Raw genomic sequence first — 22,794 nt, forward strand, 5'->3', positions numbered from 1 at the left:
GAAAATTGTGTTCTATGAAAACACTACACTTGGATTTTAGGTGTTTGTTTGGTACCAAAACATACATCTTCCCATTCCATCATCCCACAAAATTAAAACTCATTCACTCATCCAGGGAGTGAAGAGTGAAGCAGAGAACTCCCACTGACACTGGTTTATCTCTCCTTCCCCATCCACACAGATGCCTACCATGGCACTATCAAGGAATGATGCCAGGAGCAGAGAACTCCAGCCAGGTCTCCCATGCAAGTGACAGAGACTCAACTGCTCGAGCCATCAACTGCTGCCTTACAGGGTATTCCTTAGCAGGAAGCTGAGACCCAGGCACTGCGATGATTGAATCAGGCATCTCAAAGTATACCCACCTGCCCACGCACTTTGTGAAGTGTCCGTGCAGGCATAGAATAAACCCAAAATACACAGGGCTTGTATTAGTTGCATTTCAGGCATCCACAGAGGGCAGGGCTGAGGGAAGGACTCCTCCTCTGATACGTAGGGAGGCAGGCAATAGTCTGGGTCAACATCTGAAGACTCTCACCCAGGGGGCAAGCCCTGTGTTCCCTGCCCTCCCCCTGCCACCTGCTTTGCTTCTCTACAACATTCCATCCATACAGCATTGATCTGCCTGGAGAGGGCTGGAGTAGAAAGAGATGGGGGAAGAGATGAAAAGAAACTCAGAAACCCAGAGGAAAGAAAGGAAGGCAGAGACCACAAGAGGGACAGAGACGAAAAGGGAAAGTGAAGGCAGAGAGCAAGACTGACTGATGGGCTCTCCTCCTGTCTTCTGCACCTCTCTGTGGGCAAGGCTGCTGTTCACTTAGTCTTCCCTGAGAGCTTGTGAGGCTGCTGGTCCTCACCTTGCTTCTGGAGAGGCATTGATATGAGCACTTGAAAAAGCAGTGGCAATAGTCAAGCAGCACATGTGCCTGTTAAAGAGCCAATGGGAACACATGAACATGCCTGGGAAAGCAGAAGGTAGAGTCATTTGACACAGTGTGGTGGGGGGCAAGTATCTAGCCCAGTGGTTAAATTGCCTGTTGGAACACCTGCAACTTGTATCAGATGGAGTGCCTGAGTCCTGGTCTCTGTTGCTAGCCTCCTGCTAATGTACACCCTGGGAGGCAACAGGTGTTTGGTGAAGGGCTTGAGTCCTTGCTGCCCACATGGGAGACCTGGGTTGTGCTCTTGGCAATAGGTTTTGTCCCCGACTCCCACCCCAGACCAGGCTTGTGGGTAAATACCCACAAACAGATTGGCTCTCCCTTTTTTGGTAGCTTCTTCTTATTATTATTTTACAACTTTATTTAGTTACTTGAAAGATGGAGTTACAAGAGAAAGAGGGAAAGCTTTTATCTACTGCTTCACTCTTTATATGGTTCTAATGGCTAGGGGTGGGCCAGGCCACAACCAGGAACCAGAAACTCCATCTGGTTCTCCCATATGGGTGGCAAGGGCTCAAGTACCTGGGTCATCCACTGCTGCTTTCTCAGGTCCTTTAATAGGAAGTCGAATCAGAAGTGGAGCAGCTGGGAATTGAATTGGTGCCCATATGGGATACCAGCATCCAAGGTGGAGGCTTAACTTACTGGGCCACAACATGGACCTATCTCTCTCTGTTTCTCTTGTATAATTAAATACTAAAAAGAAAAACAAAACCAAATTCATTTCTCTGTTATACAAACCTCCTGGGTTCACCCTCCGCTTATGTGTGTTCTCTCTCTCTCTCTCCCTCCTGGTCCTGCCACTGTTTCTTCCTTGTCTCTCTTTCACCAACCCCCAGGTACAACAGAGCGTTTTTGCTTCCAACACATACACTCTTTCCCTTCTTTAGTACAACTGGACTATGTCCTGGAGGGAGCCCTTTGCTTCGGCTGTAGAGCCTTCACTCCCCTCAGGTGTCAGTGCAATTCTCAAGGCCTGGGTCCCAACACTCACCTGCAGAGACAAAAAAGATGCCCGCACTGAGGATGACATTGTGTCTGCTGCGGTGGAACTCGCTGGCTGCTACACAGAGCCCGCCGAAGAACAGCAGCGTGACGCTGAGGATGGGAAAGACGCTGGAGGCCCTGACAGCCCCTGTGGAGAGAAGGAGAGACGCTTCTGTCTGTGGCCAGTCAGACCTCAAGCTGCACACCACGGCATGGGAAGTACATGTGGGGAGCAGTCAGAGAACCGGAGCCCATGTGTAACCAGAGACCAACAGCGACAGGCCTGGTCATGACCCCCTGTAGCCACTCTCCTAAGAAGTGTGACCACCTGTCTTTGAATTTGCATGTTGTTCCTCAAGGTCTGATGAAACAATGAAGCTTGCACTGGGAACTTGCAGCCCTGAGTCACGTGGGACCCCAACTATCAGTGGCCCTCAGCAGCCCCATGTGTAGGGCAGTCCGAGGCAGCCACCCTTGGAGCAGCCAGATTCAGGATGTGTGAGGATACTTCCAAAAATGTGCAAGAACAGAATTAAAAGATGCGTTTAATGGTAGTGCAAATATAATTGTTGGAATATATGCAGGTTTTGGTCCTAATATGCATTTTGCATGGAGTTTTTCAAGACCCCCTCACGCTGCACATTTTGCAGGTGAAGTTAACAGAGTCTGCTGACGAGCCAGCTGAGGACTGTGAGGAAAAGCAGACAGAAATGACAGCTGAGCTTGGCCTTAGACAAAGGGATGGAGCCTTCACGGTAGAAGGCAGGTGGGACGAGGGCTCCTTCTGCCCTTGAGAGGCTCGAAGCTTGGCCCACACAGCTCAGTGTTGAAGGTTTTAACCTCCACGGTCATGGTGAATTGTTTTGGCTGATATAACTTCAGCCATTTCTATTTTCTCTGCCCAACTGCTGAGTTCCAAAGGCATGGTTGTGCAACGCCACAACTGATGTTGCATTTGTTAGCTCAAATTTAGTCATGGTTGTGGCCAATGCGAGATGTGACAGAGACCAGGGTATTGGGGAGATCTCTCAATGAAGAAGATATTTGATTTAAAGTGGGCCACCCCAAATCACCCACCATGGGGGTCTGTGTGGTCCAGGATTTCCAGGATTCCCTGTGCCTCTCCCAGCCCTACCCTGTGATGGTGAATTTCTGGGAGGGGTTTTGGACTTCCTGGACTGGTGCTGGGGAAGGGATCCTGGCTACCCTTAACCGTTTTCCTACTAGGGTGGGTAAAGAGATCAGCTCCATGGCCCACAGGGTCTCCTTTCCCACTCTCACCCCTGCCCTGGACCAGGGGTACTCTCAAGTGGAGTTAAGGTTCTGAGTGTGCATGTAGCACTTCACAGTGGGCTTATTTCCTTGTAGAGCCAGTGGATTTCCATCTGGACTCTTGCCTTCACAAACACCAGGGGTGGGTTGGCCTCTGATGTCTTTGGAACTTGTGAATTCACCTTGAGTGTGATCATTTGCATTGTGTTTGAATAAGGAAGGGCTCACATATTGAATGGAATGAATTTAATTGATGAAAACAGCCTCCCTTTCAAGAAAACCTCCATGGGATGATTATCTTTTGAAATGTGCCCCCAAGGAAAGCTATCTGGACTTTTGAAGTCGTTGACATGCTTTGGTTATGAAATCGTGCATCTCACCACGGAGACATGGGGTATGTAAATGTGGCTGTTTCCCACACACTGTAGAGAGCATCTGAAGAACAACCATGGGTGGCTGGGTCCCGCTGCTTGCCCCACAAGTGGAAGATGAGCAGATATGCTGAGCTTGGGCTGCAGGTGTCTGCCTTGGACTTCCTCCAAATCAGTTGGAGCCCACAGTGCCCAGTAGACACATGGCAGCCTCAGAATCCAAAATCATTTGCCCCTCCCAAACTGTGCCAGATTGAGAAAGGGTTTTAGGGGAAAGGAGAAGAGCTTGTTCAAGTGTAATTCTACTCTGGCATCTGAGGAGGGCTTTGTCAGGTCCAAGGTGGTGTTGTGAAGGATCCCTAGGCAACAGTCTTGGGCCTCTGAACTCGTGCTATGGTGTTCTGGTTTGAATGTGTCACCCCAAGTTCATGTATTGGAAACATAATCCCTACCTCCTGTGTGAATAGTGTTTGGAGGTGGGGCCTCTGCAGGTAACTAAGGTCAGACGAAGTCTTCAGGGTTGCATCTGCGTGATGACAAGAGTGGTCTCAGGCTAGCAGGTTTGCTCTGTCTCACTGTGGGATGCCCTCTGCCATAGGGTGTTACAGCCAGAAGTCCCTGAGCAGAACATCACAGTCTCTAGAAGCACATGGGCCAATTACCCAATGTCAGGCATTCTGTTTCAGCAACAGAAACCAGACTATAACACACAGATTTAAGCAATGAAGTACGGGTCGTGATGGAAACTGGCAGCATAAGCTCTGCTGCAAGAATCCCCAAACACCCAGCAAGGACTGTGCTCATGAGGCTTCCTCCTGTATCCATTGGGAAATGCAATTGGACTGTGAGATGGAAGTAGGGGTGTAGAAAGATGATGAATCAGAGGACCCTACCTTCCCAGAGGAGGGAACAGCAATTCACCTCCAAATAATACCAGTCTTACAAGTTGTGGAATAGAAGCCACAGTTCAAGTCTCCAACAGGGTAAACATCACAATGTTCATCAATGTGGATAAAGGAAAGCAAAGAAAACCCTGGGCACCCTGGTAAAAACCTCACCCATCATGGCACCCAATTATCTGTGTCCTTCCATAAGATTTAGTCCAGCTACATCTCTAAGGGTGGTTTCTAATTTCTTTGTCTTGCTAATAAGAGGGACTTGAGTAAATTCTTGTTGGCTAGGTGAGGATCAAAGAGAGATAAATGGTGTGTCTATGTTTAACCTCGTCTCCTAAAAACAGCCTTTCACCAGCATTGTGACCTAGCAAGTTAAGCTCCTACCTGCAATGCCACAATCCCAAATGGGCATCCGTTAGAGTCCTGGCTGCACTTCTTTCCCAGCTCCCTGCTAATGGCCTGGAAATACAGTGGAGCATGTTTCAAGTCCCTGGACCGCTCCATGGGAGACCTGAAGAAGCTGTTGGCTCCTGGCTTTGGCCTAGCTTGGCACTAGCCGTTGAGGCCATCTTGGGAATGAACCAGCAGATGGAAGATCTCTCCATTTCTCTCACCTTCAAAATAAATAAATAAACCTTAAAAAAAAGTAGAGAAAATTGGAGGTGGGAGTGGTGGCACCATGCAGAAGAGGCTAAGCTTCAGCCTGCAATGTTGACATCCTTCGAGGATGCCAGTTGATGTCCTGACTCCTTAATTGTGGCCTGGGAAAGCAGAAGAGGATGGTTCATGTCCTTGGGCCTCTGTATCCACATGGGAGACCCAGAAGAAGCTCCTGGATTCTAGCTTTGAATCGACTCAGCTCCAGGCAGTGTGGCCCAATGGGGAGCAAACCATTGGATGGAGAATCTCTCTGTGTCCTTGTTTCTCTGTAACTCTGTCTTTCAAATAAAAATAAATATTTGAAGAAAATATAAAAATGGCTTTTCACATGGATACCCATATTATTTCTGTTTTTGAAAAGATTTTAAACATTTTTAAAAAATGCATTTGAAAAGCTAAATCAGAGAGGTGGATATACATCCATGTGTTCTCTCACACACATACACAGGGAGAGAAAGAGAGAGGGAGAGAGAGAGAGGGAGGATCTTCCATCCACTGGTTCACATCCCAAATGGACACAGGGTTGGGGCTGTGCCACAGCAAGGAGCCAGGAATTCTTCCAGGTCTCCCCCAACCCCCATCTGCCCCAATTTCTTTTGCAAATGTGCACAGAGAGCCCTTAAAGACCCATGGCCACCTGCGGAAGACTAGAAATGGCTTTAGTTTTCATAACTTTGTGAACTATGAGTTGCATAGTAGGATAGTTGGAGTAGGATAGTTTTTGAAAGGTTTTACTTCTAACTAGGATTTTAACAGCCATCTTAAGTTTAATAATCTTGAATAGTAAATTAGTAAAAGGATGTTCCTTTCAAGGGTGTACACACTCTTGTTGGAGAAATCATATTTAAATGCCAAATCAAGGCCTCTCTGGGGCTGGACTCCTGTTAGGCCTGGCTGTATAGCTGAACTTGGCTCTTGTTAATCCCATGTAACCCTTAAAAGCTAACCCATGACCATGTGCTGGACTCTGGGCTCCGTGTAACATGCATTAGCTTATTTAATTTTCATGACCTTGTCAGACAGATGGCTTTATCATCTCCATTTCAGAGCAGATTAAAAAAAGAAGAAAAGGGGAGGGAGGGTTAATGCAACTTTGTTCAACCAGGTCCAACTCGGAGAAGGTCAAAGCCAAGGTCTGGAAGACTCTGGAGCCCTTTGCTCGAATTCACCACGCTCAGCTGTCTCCCGCGTCTGCAGCTGTGACTGACAGACCGTGTCATATCCAGGTTACTGACCTTGGGAAAGTCCTGTGCAAACATGGACACGTCCCAGGAGGATTGAAACGCTCTGTGTCCGTTCCTGTCCCTGGAGACCTCATCCACTTAGCATCTTACCTGGTAGCACCACACCCATGAGCACTGGCCCATTATCACCTCAAGCCAACCCTCTGGGGAAGGTTAGAAAAAAAAAAACTTGTATTCAAGTTGAAAGACATTTCTTCGGTTTCCCCACACCACCATCACCTATTTTTTTTAGCTCATTGAAATAGAAGAGACTTGGCAGACATAGGAGACCACTGCCTGGGGGATGGCAGGGGAGCCCACTCTTCATCCCAGGGGAAAGCAAGCAAGCAGGGAACTTACGCAGCAGATACTCGGCCGTATCCTGTTCATAATCTGCGTCTTCAGGAAAGTGATCGATTTTCTTGCACACACCCCGGAAAGCCCCTGTGGAAACAAATCAGATTGTGAACTAGGGCCCTCACCCCCTCCACCCAGAGTGGGATTAGGGAAGCAGCAGATCCTGCCCCTGGTAGTTAGGAACTGCATATAGGTTGGCCCAATAGCATCTTCCTCTATATCGTGCACACATACACACACAAGCGCGCACACACACGAGACCAATCGAGGTAACAAAATAGCAGCAAGCAGGGGACTGGAATCTCTCTGAATGATGTCAGGATCCACTCGAAAGCCCCAACAACCAGCTTGCCAAACACCCTCCTTATCAGAGCTGTCCTGCCTTAGTGCCTCCGCCCCCTCAGTTAAAGAAAAGAATGTAGAGTCCAACACGTTCATTATTCCTCCCATTTTACAGATGGCAAAATAGAGTTTTGCTTGTCATCACTTTCGTAGGCAAGATAGCAAGAATTCTACTGGAGATCCAAGCCTACACATGGCAGGTCCGTCCACTCCTCCCCCATCAGTGCCCTATTCTGACCTCAGGATGCTTCCCGTCTTCTTCTCTCCCCTTACCTGGGATCCCAGGTCACCATCCTCTGTCCCTTGTTGAGTGGTGTACCCCTTTGGGAGCCACGAAATGGCTGAGCAGGCATCTTAGAGAAACCATGAGCTTTTTGCTGCCTTTTCTTTTTTTCAGCACAAATGTCACTGAAGTGATGGCTGATGTTTGATCATCATGGTAGGTGTTTGTTAACCAGCCAATTAACCAGTCTCTGGGGCAGTTAATGGCTCTGTCAGTTCTTATAAATGACAAACAGCTTTTGGGGCTTCTTACTGCCACACAGCAGGCAATTACACATGCTTGGCCCTCTGCCTCCTTGTGTGTGTGTGTGTGTGGAGACATCAGGAAGGTGAGGGGGAGGCGTGGTGTTGCAGGAGGTGAACAATCAGGCTGGGCCCAGATTTCAGAGTGGTCGATGTAAGAGTGAATTAAGGACAGATGCGGAGGCAAGAGAATTTTCACCAAGCTGTAGGCACACCGTGAAAATATCCACCACTTACTAAGTGCAACGGGCTAGGCACATGGCAGCAACTTGTACTGCTTATCTCATCTGCTCTTGTCCCTCACTCCACCCAGGAGGGAGAGGCTGTTAATGGTGACAACTGATGATCAGAAATGGAGGATTCCAAAACAGAGGAAGGCATCCCAGCTGGGGAGTGGCCGAGTTGATATTTGAACCGAGGTTCCAAAGCCCTGTGATTTTACCATTATGTGTGAGTGGCAGCTATTGCCGAACTGATTGTCATTAAGGCTGTTAGTAGTATCTTATCATAGTAAAGGTGCCATGGCTGTAGCCTCTACCACATTGCCAGAAAGAGATGTTTTACAACAAATGCAACCCGACATACAGAACAACTCCTTAGTTCTGATCTCGGACTCGGAATGTAAAGGTCCAGGCGAGCAGGCTCCAATTCTTAGAAGAAAAATAGACCCATCACTTTCCTACTTTTTCTTGGTCAAATTTCAGAGTTTTGTTCACGTAGTCTTCTTCTGGTTGGGAGGATAATACATTGTGATGGGCGGGTGTTTGGTGCCGGGGTTAATGCCACTGCTTAAGATCCTTCACATCTCATCTCCCCGCCTTCCATCCAGCTCCCTTCCTGTGGCCTGGGAAAGCAGTCGAGGACAGCCCAAGGTCACATGGGAGACCTGGGAGAGAAGCTCCTGGCTCTTGGCTTCGAATTGGTTCATCTATTGCCATTGCGGTCACTGGGGGAGTGAATCATTGGATGGAAGATCTTCCTCTCTGTCTCTCCTGCTCTCTGTATATCTGACTTTGCAATAAAAATAAATAGATCTTACAAAAAAAAAAAAAACACAAAGCAGGAAAAAAAAAAGCAGAAAATTACTTACTCAGGATGACTCACGACAGCTTAGAACCAGCACCCATCAGCAGCTCTTGGAGATAGCCATTTTGGGGCCCAGGGGAGGCAGAAAGAAAGAGGGAGAACTGTCTTCTGTCAATTGGTTCACTGCCCAAATGCCTGTAATAGCTGAGACTGAGCTAGGCCAAAACTGGCAATCAGGAACTCAACCCAGGTTTCCCACAGGGATTCTGGGAACCCAGTTACCTGGGCCATCACTTGCTGCCGTCTGGGGTCCACAGCAGTAGGAAGCTGGAGTCGAGAGCCGGAGCCCGGAGCTGAGTCCAGGTCCTCCTGTGTGGGTTGTTGGCGTCATCATTACTAGGATAAACACCTGCTCACAGGCATCTGTTCATACTGATCAGAAGCAACACTGTCAGCTAAGAGTATTTTTGCATATTTAGATGGTTGAAAAAAAGTCCAAAGAATATTGTTACTTCGTGTCATGTAAAAAAAAAAAAATACAGAATTGAAAGGTTGGTGCTTGTGCATAGAATCTTACTGAAGCACACCCATGTTCATTTGCTTACATAGTTTCCATTGTTCTTAGGTAGAGTTCCAGATTTGTGGCTGAAAATAGCAAAGACGAACATAAATATTCTCTGACCTTTTAGGGAAAATGTTACTGAGTCTTGAGCTAATGATTTCCATCCCGTTAATGGAAAATAAAGCAGGGTCTGGGCCTTCCTGGAATCAAGGACCTAACCTTGGCTGCAGCTTCTGAAGTAGATAGCAGGGGCCTTCCAAAAGCTCACGGGCAGGAGCCAGCATCGTGGCGTATCCTGCTAATCCTCAGCTTGCTGTGCTGGCATTCCATTTGGGCTCCGATTCATGTCCCAGCTGCTCCACTTCCCATCCAGCTATGTGCTTATGGCCTAGGAAAGCAGCACAGGATGGCTCAAGTCTGTGGGCCCCAGCATCCATGCGGGAGAGCCCAAAGAAGCTCCTGGCTTGAGGCTTCAGATCAGCTGAGTTTCAGCTGTTGCGGCTGAGTTTCAGCTGTTCTAGGAATGAACCAGCTAAAGACATCCCTCTATCCTTTCTCTGTAAAATCTGCCTTTCAAAAAAATATTTTTTTAAAAATCTCATAGGAAAATGTATTGTGAAATAACTCAGTGTTGCATGGATTTCAAATCTTTCAGCATCAAAACAAATTTATCTTTTGACTGCTCTCTGCACAAACTTTTCACAGTCCCCATCCACAAGGACGGGCTTCTTGGGTAAACATGGTTTGTAGATCTGTTCCATTTTGCGAATTTCTTTGCTTGCTTGATATTTTTAAACTTGCAGTGTTTTACTGCCCAATTTTTTTTTTTTAAATTAAACATACAGCTGAAGTTTGCCATTCAGAATATTTACAGATAAAACTAATTGTTCTTCAGAAATGGGGGGCTCTGTCCTCCCACGTTTTGACAAAGAGCTGTTGAATCTAGATATCCACTCCAGTTGTCCCCACCTGGCCCTGTGATATTGGCCTGGCCCTGTAGATATTGGGGTTTGCAAACAGCATTTAGTGAGAACCCGTCTTTCGAGTCACGCTTGGGGACGAGTCCTGACTCAGCTCCCCTCTGGTTGTTTCTTCTACAGGATGAGACTAATGCGAGTAGTTTCCAGGAGTTGTCATGAGAGTGGATCAAGGCAGTGTGCACAGCTTACAGGGCCAGTCGCCAGTCTCAGCCCTCCAACACAAAAACCTTCTAATCAGGCAGTGACGTAAAGTGCTCAGCGCTCTTCTTGGCACTTAGTAAGAGCTCAATAAATTACAGCCATTACCACATTGGTTTGGGGAGCTATTTTAGGACTAAAAGAGATGTGCTGGCTCCATGGCAAGACTTTTTTTTTTTTTTAAGCAATATGGAAAGAAAAGAAATCAAGAATTCCCCAAGGAAGATACCACACTGATATGGGAAACTATGCCACCCCAAGTCACACACTCATCACAAAGTGAACTTGGCCATTTATCTAAGTAACATATTGCTAGCTCCCAGAAATAACTACTATTTAGCATTTCTATCTATTTCCTTCCAGGCTTTTTTTTTTTTCGCCCCTGTGCTTTCACACAAAAATGATTTTGCAAAATTGGGTTCACGCTGTTCTTACTTAAACTTTTTTTAAAGAGTATTTCCCCGTATCAGTAAACCTCCGAAAAACAGGATAAGGTTGGACTCGCTTGTGAATAGCAGAGAATGGAGCCAAGACAGTCGCTGCAAATGCATCCACGGCAGGGATGTGATCAGGATACAGAAATAAGCACTGCCCTGGCCCTCAGCTTTAAGCTAAGGTCCCAGGGCAGACAGAAGCAGAAACCATGGATGAAGCAAACTGGGAAGATGTTCAAGGGTGGGCATACACAGAGCAAGGTCCAGCGGCTACAGGTGAGGGATGTTGGGGACCCAACAGGGCAGGTGTGAAACTTGGACTGTGAGGACCCAAGATCCCAGGATAACGCAAAAGGGAAGAAAGAACTAAGAGATATTTCTGGAGGTGATGAAGTATGCATATACTTTAAAAAGTTAGCTTCTATTGAAAAGTATGCACATACTTTGAAAAGATAAGCTTTTATTGGTGCAAAAAAAAAAAAAAACAACCCTGGAAACCCATGCATTTTTTCCCCATCAAACAGTCATGGAAAATGCATCTTACATATTAGTTCTACATTGCTTTTGCACAAAAACAAACTTACTTAAAAAAAATTATATATATATATATATTATTCCATTTGGAAAGGCAGAGAAACAGCAAGAGGGCGCTCTCTTCATCTAGTTTGCTCTGTAAGTGCCTGCGACCACTGGGGCTGGGTCACACTGACACTGGGAACTGGCAACTGGGGACACAATCTGGGTCTCCCATGTGGGCAGCAAGGGTTCAAGCACTTGGACTATCACCTGCTCTCTCCCCGGAAGCTGGAGTTAAGAGCAGAGCTGAAACTTGAATTAGGCACTCCAGTATTAGATGTGGCTAGCCCAAGCAGTGCTTTTTCAGTACTGTGCCAAGTACTCATTGTAAATGTAGCATGCAGTCCCATCCTCCATGAACTCTCTGAAGTGCTCTCCCAGAATTGCGGAGACTATAACTTCATTCTGGCCAGAGGAGATTGTCCCTATAGTTTGTCAGCTGGTGGTCTTCTTACAGGTCCAACCTGTTAAATATTTCTGTGAAAACCAAAAATGAGCAAAAATGGTCACCATTGCCTCTACTGTGTACCGTGGTTCTTACAAGTTCTAGCCCATGGGTGATCAAATAAAATTGAGTTGCAAGCAATGCAAAAAATGTGGAGAGAACCGTTATTTTTTCCTGGATGGTGAAATTAGTCTACTTAGAAAGCGAAAGGCAATTCATTAGAGGGAAATATTAGAAAGGATAAAAGATTTCAGTCAGGTGGTTTCTTACAACAAAGCTATAATAATTAAGCCATTGTGCTGGCATTTAAAAATAACCTTTTTCGAATAGTTTTTCAATGCTGACAAATAATAAAGAAAATAAGAAGCCGGTCATTATTCCAAATTAAGATAATCCCTGTTCAGCTAAAAGAAAGTGTGTACTTAGTTGGAGAATCCAAGTGGTATATGAAGAATTAGAAGTGTTTCCCTCACGACCAAATATTTTCCCTTCTGATAACTTACTGGAATGATTCTTCTTAGCTGTAAAAGGAGTGAAGAGTTATGTCTAAGCTGAAGTTTAAACTTTGTTTAGAGGTTAACCAGAGGGGTTCTGCATTCAGAATAGCAATTAGCACGGCACTTGGGATGTCTGCTTCACACACAAGAGTGCTTGGGTTTGAGTCCCACCTCTATGTCCATTTCCTCTTCCTTCCTGGGGGCAGCAAGGGCAGCGAGGAATGGCTGCAGTCCGTGTCACTCATCTGGGAGGCCTGCACTTGCTCCTTCCAGGCTTTGGGCTGACCCAGTCCTGACTCTTCCGGGCATTTAGAAATGAAACCAATGAGTGGAGATCTCTCTCTCACGCTCTCCCTTCCAATCTCCAGAACTACAAGGAAAACATTTCTGGTGTTGATAAGCCACTCAGTCCAGGACACTTAGCAATAGCACTAGAGCCTGGCTAGCACACCTTGGTCCAAAGTCTCTCCAATTTAGGAACCAGAGCTCTTTATAAAACCCTCTTCCTACTGCTCACATGATGATGGGTACTGAGAAGAGGGTTAACAGGTCACAGCTCTTCATGTTCTACTCTTGGTTTTGGGCATGGAGTGAGAGGAAACCAGTGGGAGCTAAGGAGTATAATTTGCCTTCTCCTGCCCCCACAACCCTGGGTGTGCTGACATGTACATGGAGGGGCATGGGCGTGCGCCCCCAATTCAGCTCCCCCAGGTAGAGAACCCCAGAGGAACAAGGTCTAGAGCACCTGCTTTGCCAACTTTGCATAAGGGCCAGACCCAGCTTCCCAGGTCATTTTTGAAGATGGCTTTGCACTTAGTATTTTTAGACCCAAGCCAAGAAATACTGAACCCAGATCAGGAAAGCCAGGAGAAGTGAGTTTGTCATTCAAGGCCCATGCTATCCACATGCTCAGTCTTGAATCTTGAATGGAAGTGAGGCTGTATTTCTCCAGAATGTCCCATCCCCTGGAGAAGGGCAGGGCCTCTGCTCGGTTCTCCAGAGAGAATTTCCTGCATCCTTCTTCTCTGGAGGAACAGCTCCCACTGAAGTGGCTGGATAGGCTTCGGTGGTTGCAGTCCCCCTAAACTTCTGAACAGGCTCTGGCTGGACAGCTACCCTGTGCTTAGAGTTACGGTGGGCAGCCACCTACTGCAGTCCTGGTCCATCTGAGAAACAGGGCCAACTGAACACCCAGAGCTTGGCACCTATCTCAGCCACAAATCCAGCAGGTGCAACCAAAACCCAGCTCAGAGCTCACAACAGAGACTGACTGGGAACCAGAGCTCGGGGTCCAGCAGTGGCCTTCTCCTGTTAGAACTCTGTTGCGATGGATTTGCTTTGAGATATCAGGAAAGAAGAGAAAATCTGTTCCTTGGAAACTTGAGTTAACAAAACAAAAGCGACCCCTGGCTGTAGGAAAGCCTGAGTTCTTGGTGATACCGCCCATATTTGTTATCTGAGGGTAAGGATACCTTTAACAGTGTTTCTCAAAGTCGGTTCACACTGGAATTACCTTAGGAAGGGTAAAAGATTGAAAAACCCCAAGCCCAGCTTCTTTCCCCCAGCTTCTTAGTCTGAGCATACTGAGTTTTCAGAGCTCCCCAGATGATTCTAACTGTGCTGTTAAGGTGGAGCTCCCCAACTCTCAGCTGAGGCCACTTAAAAGTAGGGACAAGAAGGGGCGAGCATCTGGCCTCACTGTTACGTCTTTGGCTAGGACACCTGCATAGCATCCTACATCAGCTTCCACCTCTTGCTCTTTACTGCCAAATTCCTGGTACTGTAGCCCCTGGGAGACAGTGCTGATGGCTCAAGTACTTGGGTCCCTGCCACCTACCTGGGGATCTTGACACGTCTGTCTCCTTGATCCCAGCTCAACTCCAGTCACTGCAGGCATTCAGGGGTGAAACCACAGGGACTTTCTGTCTCTCAAATAAATATGAACAAGGGACTAGTATTTCCTAACGTACAATCGGGTCCAAACAATGTGCTTCTAACTATCTTGCACATGAAATTGCCACTTCTGTGAACAGTGATTTGGTCTGGTCTTTTTCTAATGATGCACTGGAGTGAATAGAAATGTATACTGTGTCAGTTTTGGACAGGCACATGTTTGGCTGACACGATTGTGTTCTGGTCAATATGAACTCCTTCACACACCCCCAATAGGGTCATATGATTTGACTTCACAGCAGAATGACAAAATGGGTAATTTTTTTGGGGGAAAAAAACCTTTTTTTTTTTTTTAAACACATCACTCTTTCCCCCCAGGACTCCTGTTAATCTTTTGATATTCAAACCAGGCGGTGGTGTGTCTATCATCATCATTCTTGTCAATCTTCTCTTCTTCCGTGGTTAGCTTGTGTCCCTCTGGCAGGCTGTCACTGGGTGCGTGTTGGCACATCACGCTTCTTCTCTGATTTGCCTTGTGTTGTCACATGCTGACAAGAGCTGACAATCACATCGAAGCAGTCTAAGAGTGAGGTGGCAGTGTGCTGAGTGGGGAGGTGGAGCTGAGCTCAGACTCCGTTGCCGGGTGGTGGATGGCTACACCTGTTCCCATTAGGGCAGAGCCCACTGGCCGGTCCACCCAGCCTCACATGTTCAGGGCTGTGGATAACAAATTCATGCTTCATGAGGACTCTGAACTGAATGTGGTCTCTGCGTAAGAGGGTTTAGCAATTATGAGTTGCCACTTGTCCTCGTAGCAGTGAATGAATTCATGAGAAATAAACATCTGTGGGATAGCTGTGGGTGTGCATCTTGTTTTCATTTGTTCTACAGATGTGTAGCCCACGTTTGTGTGAAGCATTGTTCTGAGCACCTGCGATTTGTCAGGAAACAAAACAAACTAGGTTCTGGGTCTCAAGGCTGCAATGCTCCCGTCAAGGAGAGAGCTAGAGTAAACAAATTAATAAAGGATGCACGTGCGTTAGTAAGAAGGACAGAGTCATTTCAGATAGCGGGAAGAACCGTGAAAACAAGAAGGACTGGAGTGAGGGGAGGGCTTTTATGAAATTCTGCCCCGAAAATGTGACCTGCGTGATAAGGTGTGAAAAAGGAGCCTACCCCACACAAAGGGCATGAATGAGCAGAACAAATACCCTGGGTGTGTTTCTGGTACTCTGGGCAGCGCATCACTTAAAGGAGCAGAGAGAGCTGCGTTGCAAAGTGGGGTCAAGCCAGGCTTAGGAAGCAGCAGGTAGAGACCACCAGGTCCCTTATAGGCCTGGGTGAGGTGGGATGTGGAGCCTGCTTTTGAAGGGCTTTTGACACAAGGGAAGCACAGATTTCAAGAACATTTCCATGGAAGTCATTAACTTGGCGAGGAGTCGGAATGAAAGTGCACCTTGGAGGAATCATTGGAAGTAACCTTGAACTCTTTGGAGAAGCAATGGTGACAGGGTCAGAGTTGCAGTGCCTTGGGTGCACAGCCACATCCACCCAGAGGGAGAGACTCCGGTCTTGGACCCCAGCATGGGGAAGCTGCACTTAGACCTCCTGTATTCAGATGTCAGATGCTCTGCTTCATCAGTCCTTTGGGTAGACTTGGGGAGCTTTGATATCAGATATTTTCCCTGAGCCTTCGTCATTTGGCTAATTGGGAGTTTGAACTGAAAACTGAGCCTAGGCCAGAGGCCAGATCCCAGATCCCAAGGAGCTGGGAGTCCAGCCCATTATAGTCTGTGAGGCAGGGCATGCTCAAGTTCATTGTTACAGCTTGAGAGTCCATAAGCTTTGAGATATCATTAACCTAGGAGGCAGAATAATGAACTTGGGGTCATGTAAAGCAAGCGATAGACAGAGAATGGGAACTGGAAATTGTTTCATATTCACATAAAAGCATTTGGATGTCACACCAAAAAAACCAAAAGCTTGTTGATCTTTCTTATTTAGTAGCTCCTTCTCCCTCTTGTTCCTTCTTCCTCTCCCTCTCTCTTAGCCCTTCTGCCTTCCATCACAGGATAATGCAGCAAAAAGCAGCCCCTCAGTAGATGCTGGTCCCTCAAGCTGGGAGCTTCTTGCTTTTAAAACCATTAGAACTGAGTCTCTGATCGTTGTCAATGACCTGGTATGTGGTATTCTGTGAAAGCTGCACCCCAACAGACCTCCGACTTCTTGGAGGTTCTGTAGGAGTAGGCAAGTATGGCAGGGATGTGGTGGGAGTGCAGAACAGGCCTCTGCCTTGTGCCTGGTTTTTGCTTCCGCAGGTGTCACAGGTGCCAGCAGATGCTAATGTCATACCCAGCCCAGCTTCTCAGAGACACACAACAGCCTTGAGATCTGCTCCTCTAATGCCTCGTAAGCACACCCTAACCACCCACCACTGGCTTGCTCACGCCTGTAAGGAGCGTGCCAACGACACAACGACAATACAACAAGTGCGAGTTTGGAGTTTGAAAAAGACTTTTAAGTACAATGTGGAATAGTCTTCATTTAAGAAAGCAATTCAGAAGAATTTTTTTTTTTAAGGCAGCATCCTAAGAGACCTGGGCTTGAATTCCTGGCTCTTACAAACTCAGTAAATATGTCCAGAATCCGTGGAGCTCACGTCGAGCTGTCTGTGAAGAGCCACATTGGGAGACATTTTGTGCCATTCCTACTGTGCTAAACTGATAGATCGGGCAAAGCCTCCTGGATCTGTTTCCAGCTCGCCTGGACTGCTCATTTCAACCCTAGCTGGCCAGCTCTGCCCAGCACTAACAGATATGCTCCCAAACAAATCCGTCCTGGGGCCCTGACATTTATCCGGCATCTTTTACTCTCTTCTATTCATTAAGCATGGGCGGTTGCTATGGCAACCATTAACTGCACCTGACATCCAGGAATAGTTCCGGCGCTCAGAGCCAATGCCGCCCTGGGATTCAGTTCTGCAAGGTGCAGAACCTGGCAACCTCCCCGTAACATGTGTGGATGTCCTGGGGTGTGTCCATGCAGCTGAGCTCTCCTGGGGGCCTCATGGCTGGACCGGCAGCTTGGGGTAGGAGAGGCCTTCGTGCCTGCTGCTCTTTCTGCCTTCCACCTTCTCCCAGTTGTTCAGGGAGTATCAGGGGCCTTGTTCCCCTGAATGCATCCAGTAATTCTTGCACAGAATGTTTGAGTATATATATATTTATTTAAAAAAAATACATTTAGCTATTTTGCTTGAGAAGAATGAGAGAGAGAGAAAGAGAGGAGATTCCCCCTTACAAGGGAGCCTGGAACTCAATCAAGTCCCCATGTGGGTGCCAAAAGCTCAAGCTCTTGTGTCATCAGCTGCTGCCTCCCAGGAGGCACATTAGCAAGATGTTGGAATCAGGAGCATAGCTGGGTGTCACACCCCAACACAGGATGTGTGTGTCCCAGCTGCTGTCTCAATTCCTACCCCCAACGCCCACCCCAGAACTTGTGATTAAATGTGCGAGCTGATTATCTTGCTTAAATCTAGATTGCCTGGCTTATTTTCTAGCCTTTCACTAGACTCTAAGTACTGCTACATCGCCAACATTTTGCACAAGGTTTTTGATAGGTAGTAAGTGATATGTATGTGTGTGCGCACGCGCGCATGTACTTGAAGAAATCTTACATGAAGTGGCTTCCCATTGGATAATGGCAAGCTTCCTGAATCTGCTCTCAGGTCCTATGTGATCCCGACACCTGTCCCCCACAGATCTTCGCCACAAACTCCCCCCTCACAGGCTTTGCTTCTCCATCTCACTTCAAACACCCTTCCCTGTCCATCTTCCATTTGATTGATTCCTTCTTGTGCTTGAGCTCTTACCAGAAATTGTCCCCAGGCTGATGTCACCCAATTATTTGCTCTCCAGCACTTTGTGCTGTTCATTCAAGAACGTGGTATGAATAATTAATGATCGGTTTAATTATATGTGTGCTTATCCCACTTCCCTAACAGTTCCAAGAGAGTATTTCTATTTTATTCGCTGCTGTCTTCCAAATACCTGGCGTTTAGGAGGTTATTGGGTCAATGAATATTTCCTCCAAGTTCATGCTTTTCCTTAAGCTTCTTTTGTCGGCATCAGCTGTCAGGGAGTGTTCTTTGATTTCAGGGCTTTCTACGGTGGATAGCCCAATTGCCTCAGGTCCTCTTTCCTTTCTCAGGGCTGTGGCTCTGTCGTTTGGGGCTCCCAGGCCCAGTTCACTCCTTAAAGATACAGTCTCATGAGGAGGGTGCTTCAGCCAGCGTCACTTTCACCTCCACCTCCTTCAGCACATAGGACAATCACCTTCTGGTAGCAGTCCCCTGCATGCGGCTGGCCTGTTTCTGACCTGAACCACCAGCCTGGCACCTCTGGTCAGACAGCCATAGTTGTGCTAGCCCAGGGTCAAGTGGTGGTGGAGAGAGCCCATGGTGTGTTTCTCTGGAATGGCCGGGGCATTGAGCTCACAGGAGGAGACTTTGCACAGTGGTCTGATTCCACTATGCAGAAGGGCTTCTCCTCTCTTTAGCTGTATGCATGTGTGTATGTGTGTACAGGGTAGGGAGGCGACACTATCTTCAGCTTCAGGAGTAGCCATGGGATTCAGTCATGGCCAATCAGAATCCCAATTCATCAGCTACTATGGGCAATTATGGGATCTAGATCTGGCCAATCAGCACATTCCATTATGTGGCCAGAATGGTAGATCCAGGGATGGGCAAATGCCTGTGCTGACTCCATGAGCATAGCCCTGGAACTTGGGCTTGAATTGTTAGGAGAGAAAAATACTCTTTTTCCTTTGGATTGCTAAGTTCAATGTCAGCTGGGTCTGCAACTGCTAAAAGCAAGCTTGGGGGTGAAATCAACACCGAGAATGTTGAGCTGACAGGCGTTGTTGATTGACATTCTGATGGCAGTTAGGTCCCTGCATCCAGCTGTGCTTAAATTTGGTAAATCTGAAGGATGTTTTAGGGGCTGGAGTTGTGCTACATTGGGTAAAGCTCTGCCCACCTGCAATGCTGGCATTGCATAGGTACCACTTCATGACTCAACTGCTCTACTTATGCTAATGGCCTGGGAAAAGCAGTGGAAAATGGCTCATGTGTTTGGACCACTACAACCCACATGGGCAAAGGGCGAGCTCCTGGCTCCTGGCTTCAGGCTGACACAGCCCTAGCCATTGAGGCCACTTGGGAAGCGAACCAGTGGGTAAAATATATCTGTCTCTTGGTTTCTCCCCCTCTTGCTGTAGCACTATCTTTCAAACAAATAAATCATTTTTTTTTTATTATTTGAAAAGAAGAGTGATAGGGACAGAGGAGGAAAACCAAAAAGAGAGAGAGAAAATCTTCCACCACTGGTTTACTTTCCAAATGGCCATTCAGGTCAAAGGCAGGAGCCTGGAACCCCATCTTCATCTCCCACACGGGTAGCAGGTGTTTGCACACGTGGGCCATCTTCCACTTCTGTTCCAGGTGTGTTAGCAAGGAGCTGGTTCTCTCTAATCTGGAGTGTTGACATTGCAGGTGGTGAGTTAATATACTGCACCACCACGTTGGCCCCCAAACCTTGAGGATTTTAGTCACATAAGGCAACAGAGTTGCACCAACCAGTCACTGACTGTGGTTACGAAAATATTTGTGAGGAGCTTCTTGGGAAGGAATGGGTTTATTTTGGCTCACAATGTGGGGATCAGTTTAGTCTCAAGTTGACCACTCAATCTGGAGTTGGAGAGAGGCAGCCAACAGCAAAGCAAATGTCGATGAAAACTCACACAGGGAGCCAGGAAGCAAAGAGAGAGAAGCCAAGGCAAACAGCTGCAATAACCAAGCCTCTGGGGACTGGAGCCCTGGCCGCAGCCTGCAGCCCTGGTATCCTATGTAAGCAGTCGTTTGTGTCCCAGCTGCTCCACTTCCAACCCAGCTCCCTGCTGATCGCCTGGAAAGTAGCAGAGGAAGGTCCAAGTGCTTGGGCCCCTGCACCCATGTGAGAGAAAAGAGGAAACTCCAGGCTAGCGGCTTCAGATTGACTCAGCTCCAGCAATTGCCACCATATGGAGAATGAGCCAGCAGATGGAAGATTCTCTCTGTTTCTCCTCTCCATAAATCTAATCTGCCTTCCAATAAAAAGCCATCCTTTCCTTGATGGCTCAAAGGCTGAATCCTCGCCTTGCAAATGCTGGAATCCTTTATTGGTGCTGATTTATGTGACAGCTGCTCCGTTCCCCATCCAGTTCCCTGCTTATGGCTCAGGAAAGCAGTAGAGGATGGCCTAAAGCCTTAGGACCCTGTACCTGTGTGAGAGACCTGGGAGAAGCTCTTGGTTCCTGGCTTTAGATTGGCTCAGCTCCCGTCATTGCAGCCATTTGGGGAGTGAATCGATGGATGGAATATCTTTCTGTCTCACCAAACACTTAAGCTGAGACTTCAGAGTTTAAACATCTGTGTGAGCTTAGGGAGCAAAGATTTGGTCCATGTATAGCAATGGTTTCTCTTATTTGCATTGGAAAGTACACACACACACACACACCATTTAGCACAGGAGGCAGGTGCCTGGTGCCCTGGTTAAGATGTCGCTTAAGACACCTACATCCTGGTTCTGATCCCAGCTGCTCTGTTTCCTTTCCAGCTTCCTGCTAATGTGCACCCTGGAAGGCAGCAGCCTCCAGAGCCTTAGTCCTTAGGTCCCTGCCATGTACGTGGAAGACCTGGATTGAATTCTGGGCTCCTGGTGTCAGCCTGGCCCAAACTTAGTTGTTGCGAAGATCTAAAGAGGGAATCGACGGATGTGAGATTGCAATCTCTCTCTGCATTTCAAGTCAAATTAAAAAACAACTATTTTTTAAGTGACCCTTCAAACTACTTGGTGGAGAATAGCATGGGGACACAGGAAAAGGAAGCAAAAACAGATGCAGAGTCAGACAGGGCCATGTGGTTATCAGGCAAGGACAGTGGGCCAGGGCAGCGTGGGCTCCAGAGGTGGGAGAACCAATGTGTCCAGCTGAGATGGTGCAGCCAGCCCTGAAGGGCCCCACTTCTCATCCTCAGGCTTAGTCAATTGCTGACAGACTGTGCTCACGAAATATACATTGCACCTGGACTGGACACACACAGATTTTGTACTTGTCAGTATTTCCTGGACAATGCAGTCCATTTAAATGTATTCACAGAGCATGTACATCCTCCAAGTTATTGTAAATCATCTAGACATGATGTCAAGTCCACGAGAGGGCGTGTCCATATGGGATCTATATAAATTCAGTGCCGCATTCTATGTAAAAATGGAGCATCTTCCAATTGGGGTGTCTTTGGGGTGGGGGGAGTTGGGACTAATGCCCCAGGGAAGCAGAGCAGGTAAGACGTGGTGTGAGGAAGCACACAGACCCAGGGAGAATGTCTGAGGTTTTGCTTTCTGTGACTGAGGCCCATCAGAGTACCAGGATCAAGAAAACTGGACGAGAGACATAATTACCAAAGAAATGAAAAAGCTCGGTTCATTTGCAGGAGGACAGAGCTGCATTCATACATCCATGTGGCTTTATGGGCTCTGTATCTGTTAGAAACACTAACAAAGGAAAGCAAACATGGGTTGTCACTACCTCTGCGAGTAGGAAAGGGGATAATTTCTTCATCTAGAAAGCAGGTATAATCCTAACCTTGAACTGTTGGGGTTGTCCTGAGGCACCTACAGGAATAAATAGGTGAACCCTATAGTACCATGACACACAGACTCTCAGCCAGCACTAGTGTTCATGTGTTGGTCCTGGTGTGATTTCTAGGGGCTACAATCCCTCATCCAAAATGTCCAGAAAGATTACACCCCATGGAGCTTACTTAGCAGCAAAGCACTGAAGTCATCCACTCATGACGGGTCTGACTTGGTGTGATCACATCCAAGCTTCCCCATGGAGCAGGTGGCAACTTTGATGGCAGCGTCTGGCCCAAGGGTTGGAAAGTCATCTTGGGCCTTGTGTCCTCCGTCCTGCTAAAGCCCTAAATACCCTTAAAGGTTTTTCAAAATGTACCTATATGTTTTTGTTTGAGAAAAGCAGAGAGGCACAGAAAGAGAGAGAGAAAAACAGAGATAGATTTTTTTTTCATTCTCTAGTTCACTCTCCACATGCCCACAGCAAGCCCGGCTGGACTCCATTGCGGTCTCTCACCCAAGGACTTGGGGCATCTTCTGCAGGAAGCTGCATTCGGAAGCGGAGCCAAGACTTGAACAGAGACACTTTGAGGTGGGTTATGGGCCTTGCAGACAGCGCCTTACCCGTTGCATCAAATGTTCCCTCCCAAATCCTAAACATTTGGATCCCCGAAGGGCATTCGGGTAGAGAAATGTTGATCTGTATCCAGAGGCCTGCAGCAGTTTACACATTCTCCAGTCTTGATGTGTTTTTCCATCTATTTATGGCACTTGTTTCAGCTTTTGCCTTCTATTTCTCTTTAAATCAACTCACTTTCCTTTTTAACTTAAATTTATTTTAAAAGGAAATTTGATAACCCAACTGGAAATGGAAAGCAAGGACCTCTGGCCATAAATAGCAGGTCCCTAGAAGAATAAACACAATGAAAACAAAACGAT

General features: G+C 47.1%; 1 protein-coding gene across 1 annotated transcript in view; it reads right to left on the reverse strand.

The window, feature by feature from the left end:
- CACNG3 (calcium voltage-gated channel auxiliary subunit gamma 3) overlaps positions 1-22,794 on the reverse strand; it is a 78,104-nt gene that overhangs the window by 5,831 nt on the left and 49,479 nt on the right. Inside the window, exons 2-3 of the mRNA XM_040973898.1 lie at positions 6,711-6,794; positions 1,936-2,076 (exon numbers count right to left, since the gene is read on the reverse strand). Coding sequence (XP_040829832.1) covers positions 1,936-2,076; positions 6,711-6,794 — 225 coding nt within the window. The remainder of the gene's footprint in view (positions 1-1,935; positions 2,077-6,710; positions 6,795-22,794) is intronic.

Source organism: Ochotona curzoniae, unplaced genomic scaffold (assembly GCF_017591425.1).
Source record: "Ochotona curzoniae isolate NIBS_2020 unplaced genomic scaffold, NIBS_Ocur_1.0 contig_2321, whole genome shotgun sequence".
NCBI classification, from domain to species: domain Eukaryota; kingdom Metazoa; phylum Chordata; class Mammalia; order Lagomorpha; family Ochotonidae; genus Ochotona; species Ochotona curzoniae.